Here is an 18,915-nt window from a genome sequence, read left to right on the forward strand (position 1 = left end):
CATAAAAATAGGATTGTGAATATAAGACGAAAGAGTTATCAACCTCTCTAACATTGGCTCGTTATTTACGCTCATAATTACGGGTTTGTACGCTCAAAACTGAAGGTTTTACGCTCAAACATTGATATGCATCCACCAGCGAATCACATTTTACGTAGTGTACCACATTGCATAAATACCTACACCGTACAACATAATTAGTATCAATATATCTCATAAACTGGTTCTAACGAGCCTAGTTGCATGGTTGTTGTAGTGATCCTATATTTATGAATAGGGATGAAAGTGGTAATTCAAACTGTTAGGACAAATTTAATATTTTAAAATAGATATATATATATATATATATAATTTGATATTGATATTTTTTTATGTTATCAAGCACATTAGTACAAATACGAATAAAATATTACATAAATTGTTTTATGTATTATTTGCTCCCTACAACACAAAAAGTTGAAAAATTTACCGAATTTATTTTCGAATCCATACTGAAGTTTATATCTATTATTTAAAAAATATATGATGAATTTGAGGTTTAACTTTTATGTATCTTTAGAAGCTGAATGTTAAAAACAAGAATACAAATTTGTATTATAGATTCTATATCCTATTTATTCGCAATCAAAGAAAAACGACTAAAAAACGGATTACCGAATAAATACCGTTTCCGACCGTTTTCATCCCTATTTATGAAGAAAATAAAGCATTTAAATAAGATACTTTATTTTCATGCATGCCAATCTATTTCCTTTCATGGCACAATTCTGTCATCCTAATTTTTTGCGCACCTGTTGGAAACAAATTTTTACGCAGTCTACTGAATTGCATAAATAAGTATACCATGTAGCATAATTAGTATAAGTATATATCATAAACTTGTTCTAACGAGCCTAGCTGCATGACTGTTACAGTGATCCTATATTTATGGAGCCATACAATTTTTTGCGCACATGCAGTGGAAACGAAAATGGCATCCAAAATTTGCGCACATACAATGAAAACTCTCACATATGTGTGAACGTGGTCTATTGGGTGGGTGGGTTTTTATGCTATCTCTATGAAATATTTACGTTATTTCTATGAAAATTTTATGTTATTTGCGCAAAAAACAGAACCGTAATTTATGACGTGCGTCCCAATCAGGGGTTGGGTGTTGAACTGGAGGTTTGACTAAGACGCATGGGGGAGGTTTGGCCTGCTGCCTAGTTGCACTACCGGAATCCGGGCCTTTGCCGAGTACCGGAGGCTTTGCTGAGTGCTTTTTGTTGGGCACTTGGCTAAGAAGCCTTTGCCGAGCGTCGCACTCGGCAAACTCCTGCGCTTGGTAAAGAGCTTGTTTACCGAGTGCAGGACACTCGGCACAGCGAAGCACTCGGCAAAGAACGCTTTGCCGAGCGTCAAACACTGGGCGAAGACGACTCTCGGCAAAGGGTCGTTAGCGGCCGACTATAGCTGACGGTCATCAGTCTTTGCCGAGGGCCGGAAGCCGGCACTCGACAAAGTCTTCTCTTTGCCAAGTGTCAAATATCTGGCACTCGGCAAAGAGAGTCTTTACCGAGTGTCTTCTGTGGACACTCGGCAAAGCATATTTTTACTTTTTTATTTTGGCCACCAAACTTTTTGTGGTATGTTCCTACACTATGTAGACCTACATGTACCATTTTGGGACAATTATAATAGTGTTTTCTATAGCTAGTAGATTTAGTTCGTTTATTTGGATTTCTTCGAAAAATTCAGATTTGAACTGCAGGTCACTCGAAACTTGGAAAACCGTGCATGCAAAAATGATATTCATGCTACTTAGCGCAAGTTACAATCGATTTCAGGAGCGTACCGGAAACTTCGAGCACCATGCTCACTCAACATGGCCGTGAACTTGCCATCCAGGTGTTTAAAAATTGTATAAAACACAAACAAAGTCAGAAAATCATGAAACCTGTCCACGTGTCATGATATCATATGTAGAGGCCGTGATAAAAATTTGAAAAAGTTTCGAGAAAGCTGTGACGCACTATATGTACAAACCTAAGAGATCCACATTGAAACTCTATGATTTCATGTGTAGTTCTCTTAGGTTTATACACATAATGTCTCACAACTTTCTCCAAACATTCTAAATTTTTTATCACAACCTCTACATATCATATCATGACACGTGGACAAGTTTCATGATTTTATGAGTTTGTTTGTGTTTTATAAAAATTTTAAACAGCTGGATGGCAAGTTCACGGCCATGTTGAGTGAGCATGGTGCTCGAAGTTTCCGGTCCGCTCCTAAAATCGGTCGTAACTTGTGCTAACTAGCATGGATATCATTTTTGCATGCACGGTTTTCCAAGTTTCGAGGGACTTGCAGTTCAAATGTGATTTTTTCGAAGAAATTCAAATAAACGAACTAAATCTACTAGCTATAGAAAACACTTTTCTAATTGTCTCAAAATGGTACATGTAGGTCTATATAGTGTAGGAACACACCACAAAAAATTTGGTTGGAAAAATAAAAAAATAAAAATGTACTTTGCCGAGTGTCCAGAAATGACACTCGGCAAAGGAGGCTTTGCCGAGTGTCAGCCCAGGGGACACTCGGCAAAGAATAGTAAAAGAATCTTTGCCGAGTGTCTCCCAGGGGACACTCGGCAAAGACGACTTTGTCGAGTGCCAGCGATCTGACACTCGGCAAAGAATATTTTAAAATTTTAAAAAAATCTTTGCCGAGTGCCAGGTCGCGGGCACTCGGCAAAGAACGTGTAAATAGCGCCTGGTAAGTTTCTTTCTCTCTCACTCTCTCACTCTCACCGCTACGCCGCCGCTGCCCACTCCACGCCGCCGCGCCCCTGCCCCCTCGACGCGCCGCCGCCGCGCCCGCGCCCACGCCCTCGCTGCACTGTCGCGCCCCTCAGCGGTCGCGCCCTCGGCCCCACGCCACCGCGCCCCTGCCCCCTTGCCGCGCCGCCGCCGCGCCCGCGCTGTGCCCGCGCCGTACGCCATGCCCCCGTCGTGCCCCCGTCGCCTCGCCCGTGCCCCGCCGTCTCGTCCGCGACCCGTCGTCTCGCCCACGACCCGTCGTCCCGCCCGCCGGGTATGATTAGGTTTAATATTGAGTTAATTATATACATGTTTGATTAGGTTAATATGTAGTTTTGTTGTGTTAAATTTATGTACGTGTATGATTAGGTTAATATGTAGTATTGTTGATTGCCGGCCATCGTGCCGTTGAATTATGTGTGGATGTCAGCCATCGTGCTGATAGTTTTATTTGCAGGATTTTGAAACCTCCCCGTGCAGGGGAGGTGCTACCGAAATTTTCTGTTAGAGGATGGAGGACCGTGAGTGGATGTACACAGGCCGTAGAGGAAGGAACGATGTCACCACTGAATGGATTAGAAAGACCGATGATTTCGTGGAAGGGGCATATGGTGAAGCTGCTAAAGGAGCGAGTCTAGTCCCATGCTCGTGCAGCAAATGTGCCAACCAGAAAAGAAAACCAAAGAAGGCCATGGTAGAACATATTTGGAAGAATGGATTTATGCTAGGCTATACTCGGTGGATATTTCATGGTGAAGCACATCGTACGAGAGAGGAGGTGCTGAGACAACGTGTCGAGGATTATGACGCGGATGCGGGTGGTAGCGGATATGTTGAACGACTATCAGGAGGCACAGTACACGGGAGGATGTATGGATGACGAGCTAGAGCCGACTGCAAAGGCGTTCTACGACATGTTCGACGCGGCACAGAAGCCCCTTCACGGCCAGACAAAGGTTTCTCAACTGGATGCCATTGGGCGTGTAATGGCGTTCAAGTCGCAGTACAGCATGAGTAGAGACACATTCAATGACTTGTTGACGGTTATTGGGAGCCTGCTTCCGGATGATCACGTTCTGCCAAAGAGCATGTACGAGGCACAGAAACTCCTTCGTGCACTCAAGATGACGTATGAGCAGATTCATGCTTGTCCGAAGGGCTGCGTGCTATTTAGGAAAGAATACGCGGAGGCAAAGTACTATCCCAAGTGTAAATCGTCTAGGTTCATGGAGGTAGAATCTAGTGATGGACAAAAGAGGCAGCTCAACATCCCCTTGACAATCCTACGACACCTTCCGTTCATACCGAGGATCCAACGTCTGTACATGACAGAGGAATCCGTGAAATAGATGACATGGCACAAAAATGGAAAACGATACAATCCTGACAAGATGGTGCATGCATCTAATGGTGAAGCATGGAAACACTTTGATGCCATTCACCGTGAGAAAGCTGAAGAGGCTCGTAATGTACGTGTTGTGTTGGCCACAGATGGGTTCAATCCCTATGGAATGAGCGCTGCCCCGTACACATGTTGGCCCGTGTTTGTTATCACAATCAATCTCCCCCTGGTGTGTGCTTTCAAAGGCAGAATATATTCGTGTCGTTGATAATTCCCGGACACCCGGGGAATAAAATGGGCGTGTACATGGAGCCTTTGATCGATGAATTGGTACGTTCCTGGGAGGAAGGGGTATGGACGTATGACCGAGCTACAAAGACAAACTTCAGAATGCATGTTTGGTACCAGTAATCCATGCATGACTTACCGACGTATGGGCTATTCTGCGCCTGGTGTGTTCACGGTAAGTTCCCATGCCCAGTTTGCAAGGAAGCTCTCAGGTTCATTTGGTTGAAAAAGGGTGGCAAATATTCGTCCCTCGATAAACATCGACAATTCCTCCCTCCTGACCATCCATTCTGCCTAGACATCAAGAACTTTACGAAAGGTGTCGTAGTGACAGATCGCCCACCTGCAACGATGACTGGTGCCGAAATTCGTCAACAGATAGATGGGCTCGTGGCCAATACAGAAGGTGGTTTTGTGGGATATGGTGAGCAGCATATGTGGACACATAAGTCTGGCTTGACTCGGCTCCCCTATTTTGACGACCTGCTCCTTCCACACAACATTGACATGATGCACACTGAAAAGAATGTTGCCGAGGCACTGTGGGCAACAATTATGGACATTCCTGATAAGTCAAAGGATAACGTGAAGGCAAGAGTGGATCTAGCAGCGTTATGTGATAGACCACACCTAGAGATGAAGCCGCCAAGTGGTGGAAAGACGTGGAGAAGGCCTAAGGCCGATTTCATCCTAAGCAGGGCCCAGAGGAAGGAAGTATTTCAGTGGATCAAGATGTTGATGTTCCCTGATGGGTATGCAGCTAACCTGAGTAGGGGGTGAACTTATCTACTATGCGAGTCTTAGGGATGAAGAGTCATGACTTCCACATATGGATTGAACAGATTCTTCCTGTGATGGTTCGAGGCTATGTCCCTGAGCATGTCTGGCTAGCGCTTTTAGAGTTGAGCTATTTCTTCCGTCAGCTTTGTGCAAAAGAGTTATCTTGGACCGTGGTTGCAGACTTGGAAAGATTGGCACCCGTGTTACTATGTAAGCTTGAGAAAATATTTCCACCCGGCTTCTTTAATCCAATGCAGCATTTGATTCTTCATCTCCCCTATGAGGCACGAATGGGGGGGCCCGTGCAGGGACGTTGGTGCTATCCAATCGTGAGATGTCTAAGGACTATTCGAAAGAAATGTAGAAATAAATGCAAAATCGAGGCTTCCATTGCAGAGGCATACATTCTAGAGGAGGTCTCAAACTTCACAACAACTTATTATGGTGACAAACTGCTGAGCGTGCATGCATGGTCTCAAACTTCACAACAACAAAGTAAAGTCATGCATGTTTGGTACCAGTACTCCATGCATGAATTTTATTTTATCTTCTGATATGCACTTTACGTGTTTACTTTGTAGGTGATTCCACATTGGTGCGCCGCACATCCTCTCTGCTTGGAGCAGATGGTGGATAGGTGGTGTTCGGCTGAGTGGGACGAGGCGCACAACGCTAGCCGGGAACGACGTATGATGATGCAAGGTCCCTCCCACCACCAAGGCAGCCAGAGCCTGGGCCAATATGCCAAAGCATGGGTACGCCCTCTTTTTTATTTAGGTATATAACACTGGATTAGATATTATTTCTAACTATCTCGTTGGTTTTCTTGCAGTCGGCGTCACATGGTGGCCGGCCTTGCTCCACCTTCTCGACCTATGCTATGGCCCATAAGGGCAAGGCGACGTCCGACGTCACCTACAACCCGGATGACGGGCCCAAGGCCTACACCAACCCCACCGTCTACAGCCGCCTTCATGACTACACCGCCATGGCGTAGGAGTTCCATGGCCCAGAATATGATACGAGCACCGAGCCGATCGACCTCGATGTGCTCATGAGGGTCGGAGGAGGCAAGAGACATGGGCGGTACTGGATTGTCGACGGGGCAATCGACTCGTCCTCCACTCCCACTCTGTCTTAGGTGAGAGCAAGGAGCACGGGCTCGAGTCCAGCCATACGACCTCGGCACGACAGCTCACAGCTTCGCATACAACAACTCGAGGTTAGTGCTTCTGTAACTCGTCCTTCCTTGAGTTATATACCTTCTCTTTGAGTTACTATAACGTTGGCTTGTAATATTATAGACGCAACTAGAAGAAGAGAGGAGGGAACGTCACGAGATGGAGGCGAGGATTATGGCAGAGCGGGAGGCGGAGCGGGAGGCTCGCCTGGCAGATCATCAGAGGATGACAGAGATGTTCCAGTACATGCAGAGCCTTGGCGCCGCACAGGGCATCGCTCCGCCACCTCCATTGTTCCCTCCAGTTGACCCTGCTCTCTTCCATACTCCTGTGAGTATCAAAATTGTAGTTAGATGTTGGTAATGCATATGGTATAACACATGCAATCTCTTCTCTGTGCAGGGCCAATCTGGGGCGGCATCCAACAACCCTCCGGAAGGGTTCAGCCCAATGCAGCACCAGTCGAACCACCCACCTCCATGAGTGTTATGTTTTCAGTGTTTAGACTTCAGAACTTGTGTTGAATACTTATGTTTATGTTGGATACTTATGTCAGAGCTTGAGACGTACGAGACTTATGTTTGTGTTGGATACTTGTGTTGAACACTTATGTTTGTGATGGATATTTATGTTTGTGTTGGCTAATTATGTTTGTGATGATATATGTGATGTATATATGTGATATCTTTTGTTTGTGTGGATGGAATATAAAAACAAATAAAAAAGGTGCCTACTGGTCACTTTGCCGAGTGTAACACTCGGCAAAGAGGTTCTTTGCCGAGTGTCAAGGCCATAGAACTCGGCAAAGAACCAAGACCTGGGCACTGGTATAGGTTCTTTGCCGAGTGTAATGTCTCTGACACTCGGCAAAGAGGCATGCTTTGCCGAGTGCCATACGTAGCACTCGGCAAAGAACCTGACATGGGGACCCTCCCTGGCGGGTTCTTTGCCGAGTGTCCCAGGTGGCACTCGGCAAAGATTGATTCTTTGCCGAGTGCTGTTGGGCAGGCACTCGACAAAGGTAACTCCTTTGCCGAGTGTCACCCTGGGCACTCGGCAAAGACGCCGTCTCCGTGACCCGGCACCGTAACGGCTGCTTTTCTTTGCCGAGTGCCCGAGAAAAAGTAGTCGGCAAAGAAGGCTTTGCCGATGCACTGTATGCCGAGCCTTCTTTACCGAGTGCGACACTCGGCAAAGCCTTTGCCGAGTGTTTTTAAGGCTTTGCCGAGTGCTTCAGGCACTCGGCAAAGGCGGCGATTCCGGTAGTGTTGTTGGGTGTGGATCAAGGAATGAATGGGCTTCCTGTAACTACTGGAATTTGGTATGTCTTTAGTTGATATCTTTTAATTATCTAATATGTGCTAGAGGCCAAATTATAGATGACTTACTCTTAATATATAGCTTAAGTAATGATTACATTCATTTGATATTATCCTTTAAGTGGTACGGGAAGGAGAAGAGAAACAGATTTTTTTTTGTGTAATGAGTATCAGTGGCGAGTAAATACTTGTAAACTACATGTCTAGATTTGTTTTAGCTGTTTTTGAGCAGAAAATAAGGGTATTTCATTTTTTACTATAGTCTAAAAACTCTGGAGATTTTTTCTCTAGAGTTAAAGTTGAGGTGTTTGAGTAGAAAATCTTTACTTAAACTTCTAGAGCTATGCCAAACGGTCCCTAACCATCCAATTTTATTGGGAGCAAATTAAGCAGTACATTAAGGGGAAAACCCATACAGAACTTCATATGATGCGCGAGCGCCTGTATGCCTATCGATTCGATTACATACTTATTCGTTAAATTAAAGAACCTAAGTATATATGATAAGAAAATATAAAGCGAGCGGCTAGCAACAAGCTATAATTAAAGCGCAAATTAACATGGCGGATCGACTAGCTCTAGCTAGCTAGTGTATGTATCTCATGTATCTTGTGAGGAAGTCGTCCATCATGAGCTTGTACGCCCTCTCGGTGGGGTGGTAGCTGTCCCAGAACACGTACTTGGAGGGGTCCGGGCAGGTACGGCTGCCGATGTTGCAGAGCGGGCCCACCGCCAGGCCGACGTAGCCGCAGCAGGCGTCCTTGCCGTCCTTGAACCCGAGAGCCTGGTAGCGCTGGACCACGTCGGCGAGGACGGAGTAGAGGTCGACGTAGAAGATGTTGACGCCGCGGTACTTCCCGGACAGCTTGGCCACCTCCAGGCTCAGCTTCCGGTTGAACAAGAGCGCCAGCTGGTTGCGGTCCGTGGCGCACTGCATCCGAACCCCGCCGGCGATGCGCCGCTGCGAGGGCACGCACCCCACCGGCGGCGCCCCGGTCAGCGCGATCTGCCGCGCGCCTTGGCCGATCAGCGCCTGCATATTGCATGCATGCTTGCTCTTAATCGCGTACGTGCTATATATGCACAGAGTAATAATAACACACCGACCTCGACCAAGCCGATGGCCCTGCGGGCCATCATGTCGGCGTACTCCGGCGAGGTCATACCGTCGGCGAGGGTGAAGTGCTCCACAATGTCGTTGCTGCCGGAGCAGACCACGAAGAGGGCCCTCTCGTGGATGCCCCCCACCTTCGCCTTGTACTCGGAGAACAACTGCAGCTGCCGCTCGATCGTCATGGTCGACTGCATGCATGCAGACAACATATATATATGTATTAATATAATGTATAGCACCACCACTTTACACACATCTCCATCGATGTCGGCATCGAAGTCTCACCGACGTCCGGCACGTGGCGTTGTTGTAGCCGCTCCCCGCCGACGCGAAGCTGACGCCGGTCTTGAGGTCCTCCAGGGTGAGGCTCTTGTTCAGGTATGGCGGGAGCGTCTCCTTCAACCCAAGCGCAGACGCTGCAGAAAGAAACAAATGTATAGAGAGATACAGAGAGCCGCCGTGAACATATATAATAAATGTCAGGAGTTATATAGTTACCATGCATGATGCATCGTTATATATATAATTAAAAGACTGAGATAGAAAAACAAAAACAAAACCCATCATCATCGGCACCGACCGTACCTAGAAAGTCCACGGTGATCTTGCCGTCGGAGAACCTGCCAGTAGCCTTGTGGTTAGGGTACTCCCTGCCGTACGGCGGGAAGTTGGCCTTCACAACGGTCACCAGGTAGTTGTTGTTTCCTGTGTCCACGATTGAATCTCCAAACGCGAGCAAGGCTGGCACCTTAGGCCCACTAGGCACCACCATAGGTGGAGATGGAGACGGAGGAGGAGGAGGAGCGGCCGCATACTGAGGAGGTAGAAGAGGAGTTGGAAGAGGTGCACCCAAACGCGGAGGAGGGCTACGAGGACTAGGAAATACGGCACGAACTTGAGGAGGAGGAGCAAGAATAGGAGTGCGAGGGGGAGCTCCTAGTCGAGGCGGAGGAAAAAGTGGAGACGGAAGTGGTGCTCCTAACTTTGGTGGAGAAAGTGGAGGGATAGATGGTGGAGCACCCTTTCGAGAGGGTGGTAGAATAGGAGTCCGAGGGGGCTGCTGAACAGGAGGAGATGGAAGAGGTACCCCTAATCGTGGTGCGGGAATTAGAGGAGCGGAAGGTGGAATGCCCTTCTGAGGAGGAGGAATAACAGGAGATCGAATAGGTACCCTAAACTGTGGTGGAGGAGGTGGAGTGCCCTTCCGAGCTGAAGGAACAGGAGGGGATGGGAGGGGTGCCCCTAACCGTGGTGCCACAAGTGGAGGAGTAGAAGGTGGAACACCCTTGAGAGGCGGTCGAGGAAGAATAGGACCTCTAGAGGGATCCTCCAACTGAGGAGTAGGAGCAACAGGGGTAGGAAGGGGAGCTCCCAACTGTGGAGGACGAACAGGAGGAGGTGCGGGAGATGGAGCACCTACTCGAGGAGACGGAAGAACAGGAGTACGAGGGGGTGCTCCGAGCCGTGGAGGACGAGGAACACGGGCAGGAGAAGGTGCCCCCAACCATGGACGTGGAAGAGGAGTCGTTGTAGGCGGAGTGCGTGGTGGCCTAGGGGAAGGAAGAGGAAGAGGAAGAGGAGGAGTGCGAGTAGGGGCCCCAAGACCTGGAGGACGAGGAGTCGGAGAGGGTGCAAGAAGTGGCTGCGGAGGAAGAGGTAGAGGAGTGGGACGTGGAGCTATGTCAACAACACCGGCTATGATAATGCCACGAGCTAGGACAAGCGATACAGTGATCGAGAGGTGGTATAGCAATGAGAGGGCAGTGAACGCCATGCTTTTGGAAAGAGAAGCTAGGCGTGTGGTGGAGTGTGATCGATGTCGGGCACACACACTGTTGCAAATATATATAGTGTTGGTCACCTCATATCCACCAAGTGACTTCGTCTTCTAAATAAATGGCAGTCAGTCAGATCCGCGCATGCATGCAAAGACCAAACGGGAGACTCGGATCCATGTTTATAGCAATCCCACAACTCTGACAGTGATGCGAAGCATTCGGTCCTCAATATAGGTTGAGAGGCCAATGTTAGGCGGTGGCGATACATACTCTAATTGGCTTAAAATAAATGCGCTAGTTCGAACGGTGTAATCTAAAAAAAAGGAACTTTCAGATTTAGTATATATCTTGAAATGTAATATTTTCTCTATGTGGCCGATTAACGCATGCATGCATACATACAATAAGGCACCGTACGTCGTTTGCTCTTACTTAACATTAATCCATGTAGTATCAAATATTTGGATGCTAGCTACAGGTATTAAATATAATCTAAGTATAAAATTAACTATATAGATGAGGACTAAACGATAAGATAAATATATCTACTACACCTAATTAGTTAACGATTCGATCACGTGATGCTACCGTAAACATTTGCTAATCATACATTAGTTACACTTAATTGATTTATCCCGTCTTTTAGTCTTCAGCTATATAATTACTTTTATAATTAGACTACATTTAATACTCGTAATAGCAATTCAAACATATAATTTATTTAGTCCCTAGAACCGAACACCTGCCAAAATAGAGTGCACCTTGGGTTTACGCTAGAGATGTGAATAGACCTCGATCATCGTTTCTCGATGGAGAATTCGTTTAGGGCATGTTTGGATATGGTGCTAAAATTTAGCATTAGACTTTTATATAAACTTTAGCACTTAGAGATTCAAACAAGAGTGCTAAAAGTGAAGCGCTAAACTTTATCACCCTTTAGCAGTTTAGCTCCTCAAAGTCAGGCTAAAATGAGCTAAACTAGTCTAGGGTGAGGAAAAGACATCTCCTATCCTCCTCACTCAACACTCTCCCTCCCCACCCCGCATTAGTTAGGGGTATGGATGTCTTTCTATATTCATGTGCTAAATTTTAGCACGTGCATCCAAACACTACCTCTATGCTAAACTAGCTCTCTATTTGGCACCTAAGATCCAAACAAGCTCTTATTAGTGGATAGGGATGGAACTAATTCTTGGTGATTTAATTATGGAAACACCTATCATCAACGAGGCAAGCGACAATGAGAAAGATATATATTCCTTTTCTTCATCCTGTCCTATTTCTTATACACTTAGAACTTATTTGGTTGCATGGAGATTGAAGATGACCAAGGACATGTTGTTGAATTGGCGAAATTTTCCAAAGGAAGCTCAAGAATTTCAAAGCTAGAAGAAGAGAAAAAAACTGATGCGAAGCGCATTGCCGATCTTGAATCTGCACTGTCAGCCCAAGTGGAGCTACACAAGTCTGAAGTGCTAAGATTAGAGGAAAACTTGGTGAATTGAGCAAAAACTTTGAATTTGAAAAAAGAGAAACACGAGATAGTCGAAACGGAGCGCGACAGAGTTTAAAGGAATGTTGACGAGCTTCAGACTTCGAAAGAACAATGCTTTTCTGTTGCTGCCCACTGTTGTGGGAAACTGAAGAGTATGTTCTCCAATATTGGAGCTTTCTCGAATGATGGAAATTTTGTCTATGGCAATGCCAAAGGAGCCATAGAATGGATAGAAGGCGAAATTGAGGCCTTTGACGAAGTCCTTATCGTCTGAGGAGATTTTTACGCATGCATGGCAGCTCGTGGGGTAGTATCTTTGCTTGAAAAGGTTGTCTGTGAACACGCGAAGGTTGTAATTCAACCAGACTTCGTAATCTCAGCTAATGATATAACAGAACCCTCTGCTGAAGCCATTGCCTTGGCAGGAAGGTTCTATTCTAAAGTCTAGCTTAATTAATGGTGGAAGAGAGATAGCAGACGAAGCTATCAAACAGAGTGAAGTGGTCATTTCGGATACTAAATTCTTATTATTCAAATTTTTAGTTTAGTTTTTGGTGATCAAATTACTTTTTTGACTTTTTAGACTCATCTGGCTACGTAAGAAGCCAAGAAAGCTGAAGAAGCTGCCCAGTTAGACAGACGCATATGTATATGTTATTTGCTGTTGAATTTTGGCTTCGTAATTGGCCATCTTCGTAATTCATAACAACATGATTTCTTGCACAGCAGAACTTCCTCCACTACCAGAACCATACATGCCGAAAATTTTGAAAGGGAAATGTGCCTTTGGGCCATTTCTAAGTATTTTGGTGATTAAGTGCCAACACAAATGGTTTAAATGTTAAACTGTGCCAAATTGGTGGATGAAGTGCAAATCAACACAAAGGTATGATTCTAGACTTAGTACATTGGTTTTTGTGTACTAACATATTTGTTTAAGTGCTAAAATCAGAGAAAATACAAGAGGAAAAAGACTTGGCGCAGTCTGGGTGCACCGGACTGTCCGGTGGTGCACCGGACAGTGTCCGGTGCGTTAGGCTGGAGTCTGGTCAACTGGCCACTCTCGGGAATTCATCAGCGGCGTACGGCTAAAAATCACCGGACTGTCCGGTGGTGCACCGGACTGTCCGATGAGCCAACGGTCGGCCGCGCAATCTGCGCGTCACGCGTGGCCGAGCCAATGGTCTGATGGGGGCACCGGACTATCCGGTGTGCACCGGACAGTGTCTGGTGCGCCAACGGCTCCAAATCCTCAATGGTCGGCAGCGCCAAATTAGGAAAGCAATCTGCACCGAACAGTGAATAGTGCCTGTCCGGTGGCACACCGGACTGTCCGGTGCGCCACCCGACAGAAGGCAAGAATTGCCTTCCTGGATTGCTCTCAACGGCTCCTAGCTGCCTTGGGGCTATAAAAGGGACCCCTAGGCGCATGGCGGAGAACACCAAGCATTCTTTGATCATCTCTAAGCACCAAGACTTCACTCTAGCACATTTGATTCGTTGTGATAGCAATTTGAGCTCCTCTTGAGTTGAGAACTCCGTGTGTGAACTTAGAGCTCAAGTTGTGACTAGTGTGCGTGTTTGTGCTGTTGCTTTGAGGCTTGTGTGTGTTGCTTTTCCCTCCCTTACATTCGTGCTTCTTTGTGATCATCATTTGTAAGGGCGAGAGGCTCCAAGTTGTGGAGATTCCTTGTGAACGGGATATAGTGAAAGGAAGAAACACCGTGGTATTCAAGTGGATCCTTGGATCACTTGAAAGGGGTTGAGTGCAACCCTCGTCCATTGGGACACCACAACGTGGAGTAGGCAAGTGTTGTACTTGGCCGAACCACGGGATAACTCGCGTGTCTTTTGTGATTGCTTTTCTGTGATACTTGTGTTCACAAGAGCTCGCTATTTAGCCTACTAACACTTAACCAAGTTTTGTGGCTATTAGTTTCAAGTTTTTTACAGGTTCACCTATTCACCCCCCCTCTAGGTGCTCTCAAATTTTCCAGCGTTGAAAGAAATTCTTGCTGAATTCAAGGTGGTGCATGGAGCGATAGACGAAGCTATTGAAACAGTGCTAAACGAAGCAGCGAAGAAAGTTCTGAAGGAGGACTGAGAATTTTTGTAGAAAACTTTTTCCTAACTTCGATCGTGAGAAGTTTGTAAAACATTTGAATATGTGCTTGCTCTATATAAAAAGAATTATGTGAATTGTATTCTATATGCTTATAGTGTGTACGATATTTCTTTATGTAGCGTGAAATAAGTATACGTAGTGTTTTGAGCCGAAGGTGAAAGAACACCTTCCCATCTTTTCACGCTTCGTAAAGAAAAAACTTCTTCGGTCGAAGGTCTTGTGACATCTTTAGAGAATGCGGCTGCTGAAGCCGAAGCATTGTCCCCTTCTTTGCCTTTCTGCTTCCATTATATAATTTCACAAAAAATCTATACTACTTATTAAGGCAGAAAGGGTAGCCTGCCTCCTGCCGTTCTGCCTTCCAATGATCTCAACCGTCCGTCCACACCTCTGTTTTCGTCGTCCGTCGGATGCTGCAACGCCCACGTGCATCCCCTGGTCGTCCGTGCGAGCAAGCAACCCCTGCAACCGCCGCCCTGCCTACTCACCCCCCTCGGCGCGAACAGCCGTCGGACCCTTATCGCTTGCCCCTCGCCAGTTCCAGCAACCCCACCGCCGTCGCCGCTGCCCTGCCTCTCGTCCGCCCCTCCGCCGCGAGATGTCGCCGGCCCCTCACCACTCCTCTGTCCACAGCGCACGGGGCGCAGCCCCCCTCTGGCGCCGCTCAAGGGTGAAGGGCCCATCCGCACCCTGATGCTGGCCACCTCCACCATGCTCTGTTGCCCATCCTTCGTCATTAACCCCCTCCAGTTCCATTACTGGTGGATGGTTCTCTTCATAGGCAAGGTAGAGATGGAGGACAGCAAAACACTAACATCTGAGCCATGCCACCACCAATCTATTCCTCCAAACCCTTCTGTACATGTGCGCTGCACAGACATGAGGCTCCTCGTCAACCCACATGGTTCAACAGGATCTGTCCATGCTCGCGACTTTCTTTGTTGCTTTCCATTGATGTTGTTCTTGATTCAATGTTCTGAAAGTTGTAGATGAGGCGTACTACAGATGCAGCGTGCTCAAGTGTAGGAGATTGTCAGTATCATCTTATTGAATCGATGTGGGGTAGGAGGATATCTACTTGCTGAAACATCCGAAAAAGGGACTTTGTCCTTTATTTTGAACCCTTTATCATTCTGTTATTAGTACATTAGGGATGCATTATGATTGTAATAAAATATGTTCACATTTGTTCTTAAGGTGAGCCACAAGATTCAGGAATATCATTGTAGATTGTTTTTGAATTAGGCCAGCTATCCCAATTTTTCGAGTTTGCATGGGCCTGCAATGCATTACGGAGGCATTTGGAGGTAGCATTTATCTTTATACCAGGTCAGTAGTTTTTAATGGCCTCTGCTTTTGTTTCTCAAACATTTATGACATGAATATGCAGGAAAGGTTATTCGTGCACCTTCTGGAATGACGCATGGGAAAATCTCTCCAGTTCATTATGATGAGGAATTAGGAAATTCCTTATTCAATGGCTTGCCAAAGTATGATTTTTTAAAATGAGTTTTAGTATTTACTATGGTTTAATTTCTGAAACATTGAATCATCTGGGATGCATGCATGCAAAGGTAGTTTCATGTCATCTGTTGGTTGCTGAAGTAGTGTGTTGGAAATTTTGTAGATGTCATGAGGTACTACAAGCAGAACGCCGATGAAACATGGGTCGACATCTCGCTGAACAGCCTGCTTCCCGGCTCAGTCCTCAATTGCCAGCGTCAGCTGTCAGGATGTCTCATCCAGGAAAAGCCTAATGGCTACTCAAACGTCTGTTGTCTGTCCATGATTGAGATCTTCAGTTTTCACACGTTCTCAGTACAGTACCTGATGGTTTAGATCATGAGATTTGTGTGACCTGAGTGGAACACGTTGAGGTGGACGATAGATCAGTGCACAACATCTACAAGTTGTTGGGGGCAAGCAGCAGTTCTGTAGTTGTACAGAAGCACTGACCATAGACAATGAACCTGTTAATGCACTTACACAGGTAACTTGCTTGCCTGGAATAACGTAGAGCGTCAATATAAAATCCAGAATGCAAACTCGGCATTTCTAAGACCTATAAATATTGGCACAAATTTTAAAAAAAGTAGGAATGGCTTATGACTACTAGAGTTTATAGCATATGTACATGTAAAGGATAAAGTACATGGGTACTGTAATGTACCTTTTTCCACAAAATGTTGTATCAGGAGGTTACGTGAAAGCACTATACGTGAATTTTGGGATGCACAAGTTTGTTTTTGCAGTCATGATGACATTCTTATTTGTTTATTGGGATATTTGGCATCATTTTCATAATCCTTGGTGCAGAGAGGTCAGGCTAAACTTCTCTCAGAAGGTTGGGAAGGAGTGTTTCAGGATCTAAAAGAGGCTTCTTAGAAATATCCACAGGTAATTATATTTTGTATGAGCACAAAATTTTAATGGCAGACAAATAGTAGTTCTTGCATTTTATTCATGTTAACTTTCCCTGACATTGCGACCCCCAAAACAACACCAACAGACACCCACCCATCATGTCTCCTGCTGGAATCTTTATTGTTTTCAATTTGAATTTATATGATATCCAGGGTTGCTATGCAAGGAATTTTTATAAACCTCGAAGGATGGGTCGAATTCTTCCACTTCACACTCAAAAATAGTGTTTGATGAGACGTCATTGAGGTTTTTAACAGTCTGATGGAAACCCAGTGCATGAAATACTGTCAGTTTCTGGAATTTGAATGAAGGAGGGGGAAATGGTGCAATGATAATATTTCTGAGTTTTTTAGATTAAAAGAGGGATGGACATGTTATGACTTAAAAGCCTCAAAAGTTGATCAGAAAGCATACAAATACTCTAGGGTCATGATGAAATGTGGTGGTTATCTCTGAAATAACACTGAAATGAAAGTTGCTGGGTCTTAAAAAAATATAAATTAAAAATACTCTGGGCAACTTGTCATCGACCTCCACAACCGCATCGAGGCCACCTAACCAGTTGAGCTAGGGGCCTAGGGCCACTTCCTCAAAAAAATCAAATTAAAAGTGATAGGTATTTTATGAGTACTAATTGCTTTTGGCTTCTACATCATGCCTTGTTACAAATTCAGCAAGTATTTTATGAGTAGTTATTGCTTTTGGCTTCTACATCATGCCTTGTTACAAATTCAGGGGCAGGGGTAGGATCCTAGTTGTAACTGCTCCATAGGGAGGCTAGCTGCATACATCGGTTTCTGATGAATTTTGGAGCATGTTTCCTCCTCAAATATCACTTCTTCTTTAGGAATCCCAATTGAAAAAGGTAAATATTTCTATTACCTTGACTTTTTTTCTATAGTAGATAGTTGTATTATTTGTTTTTTCAGTGTTTAGATACAAAATTGACAGGTGTAGCATGTCTTAGATACTGTATTGCTAAATTCAGTGGCATGTTTGTTAGAGACCAACCATTTAGAAAATTAACATTGAACCGGGCGAGATGCTTAGTTACTATCAATCAGATTGTTAATTGGTCTACAATCTGGCGTTTTTAGAAAAAAAGTGTTTGTAAGTGGCTGCTCTAATTAGAGTTTATAGCATTTAGTTCAGAATTATTATGAGTGGTAGAATGGAATTAGCCTATAAATTTTGGTCATGCACTATATAAAATATAAGTTTGTTCATGTTATTTTCGTAGCTGTAGATCTGATTTGATTATTCCTTTCCTCTCGTGGTCGGATCAATCAGATACGAAATGGCCAAGGACTGCTGGCGATGATGACGACATGGCCACCATCGCCGCCCTCTGGTAGACCATTGAAAGGGAAATAGGGTCAAACCTTTTCCTAATTGATTTTGGTGGTTGAATTGCCCAACACAAATAATTGGACTAACTAGTTTGTTCAAGATTATACATTCTACAGGTGTCAAAGGTTCAACACAAACCAATCAAAAGAACAAGTTAGGTCTCAAAAGAAAGGAGCAAAAAGGAAACCGAAGGCTGCCCTGGTCTAGCGCACCGGACCGTCCGGTGTGCCACCGGACAGTGTTCGGTGCACCAGGGTGGATCAGCTCGAACTCTTCACCTTCAGGTTTCCCAGGCGCAGCTCCGCTATAATTCACCGGACTGTCCGGTGTGCCACCGGACAGTGTCCGGTGCACCAGCGGAGCAACGGCTATCTGCGCGCAACGGTCGACTCTGACGGATGAACAGTACCGCGGCAGAAGTCAGAGCAGCGGTCCGAGGGGCACCGGACTGTCCGGTGTGACATCGGACTGTCCGGTGCCACATGAGGACAAAGCCTCCAACGTTCGACCAACTCAGAGGCCTAACAATGAGGTGACGTGGCGGCGCACCGGACACTGTCCGGTGGCGCACCAGACACTGTCCGGTGCACCCATCGCCAGCAGCCTTCTCCAACGGCTACAATTTGGTTGGTGGCTATAAATACCACCCCAACCGGCCACTTCAAGGTGTGGGAGCCTAAGCAACATTCCAAGTCATCTAGTTGACATACTCAAGCCCTCCCAACCATATATATTCATTGATCCATCCTATACACAAGATTTAGACCACTACAAACAACACAAGTGCCACAAAAGAGAAAGTAAGCAAGAGAGAGCTACTCATTTGAGTTTAGCACTAGTGCCTTGTGAGATTCATTGAGAGATAGTGTGTGCTACATCTTTGTGTCCATTTGTGCGTGGAGTTTTGACTCC

The 18,915-nt window shown here is 45.6% G+C and overlaps 1 protein-coding gene across 1 annotated transcript; it reads right to left on the reverse strand.

The window, feature by feature from the left end:
- Positions 1 to 8,059: 8,059 nt before the first annotated feature.
- LOC103626263 (anther-specific proline-rich protein APG) lies at positions 8,060 to 10,643 on the reverse strand. Its single transcript, XM_008646656.2, has 4 exons — positions 9,417 to 10,643; positions 9,117 to 9,247; positions 8,825 to 9,019; positions 8,060 to 8,750 (listed from the first exon to the last, which is right to left on the reverse strand). The coding sequence occupies exons 1-4, from the start codon at positions 10,603 to 10,605 to the stop codon at positions 8,304 to 8,306; spliced, it is 1,962 nt and encodes a 653-aa protein (XP_008644878.1). The 5' UTR covers positions 10,606 to 10,643; the 3' UTR covers positions 8,060 to 8,303.
- Between the last annotated feature and the right edge of the window lie 8,272 nt (positions 10,644 to 18,915).

The sequence above is a fragment of the Zea mays genome, chromosome 5, assembly GCF_902167145.1.
Source record: "Zea mays cultivar B73 chromosome 5, Zm-B73-REFERENCE-NAM-5.0, whole genome shotgun sequence".
NCBI classification, from domain to species: domain Eukaryota; kingdom Viridiplantae; phylum Streptophyta; class Magnoliopsida; order Poales; family Poaceae; genus Zea; species Zea mays.

Excerpts from the sequence above, each read along its gene's own strand:
- LOC103626263 (XM_008646656.2), bottom strand. The coding sequence starts at position 10,605 with ATGGCGTTCACTGCCCTCTCATTGCTATACCACCTCTCGATCACTGTA. Across the intron at positions 9,248-9,416 it reads GATCACCGTGGACTTTCTAG|CGTCTGCGCTTGGGTTGAAG; the intron begins GTACGGTCGGTG and ends TTCTTTCTGCAG. Across the intron at positions 9,020-9,116 it reads ACGCCACGTGCCGGACGTCG|TCGACCATGACGATCGAGCG; the intron begins GTGAGACTTCGA and ends GCATGCATGCAG.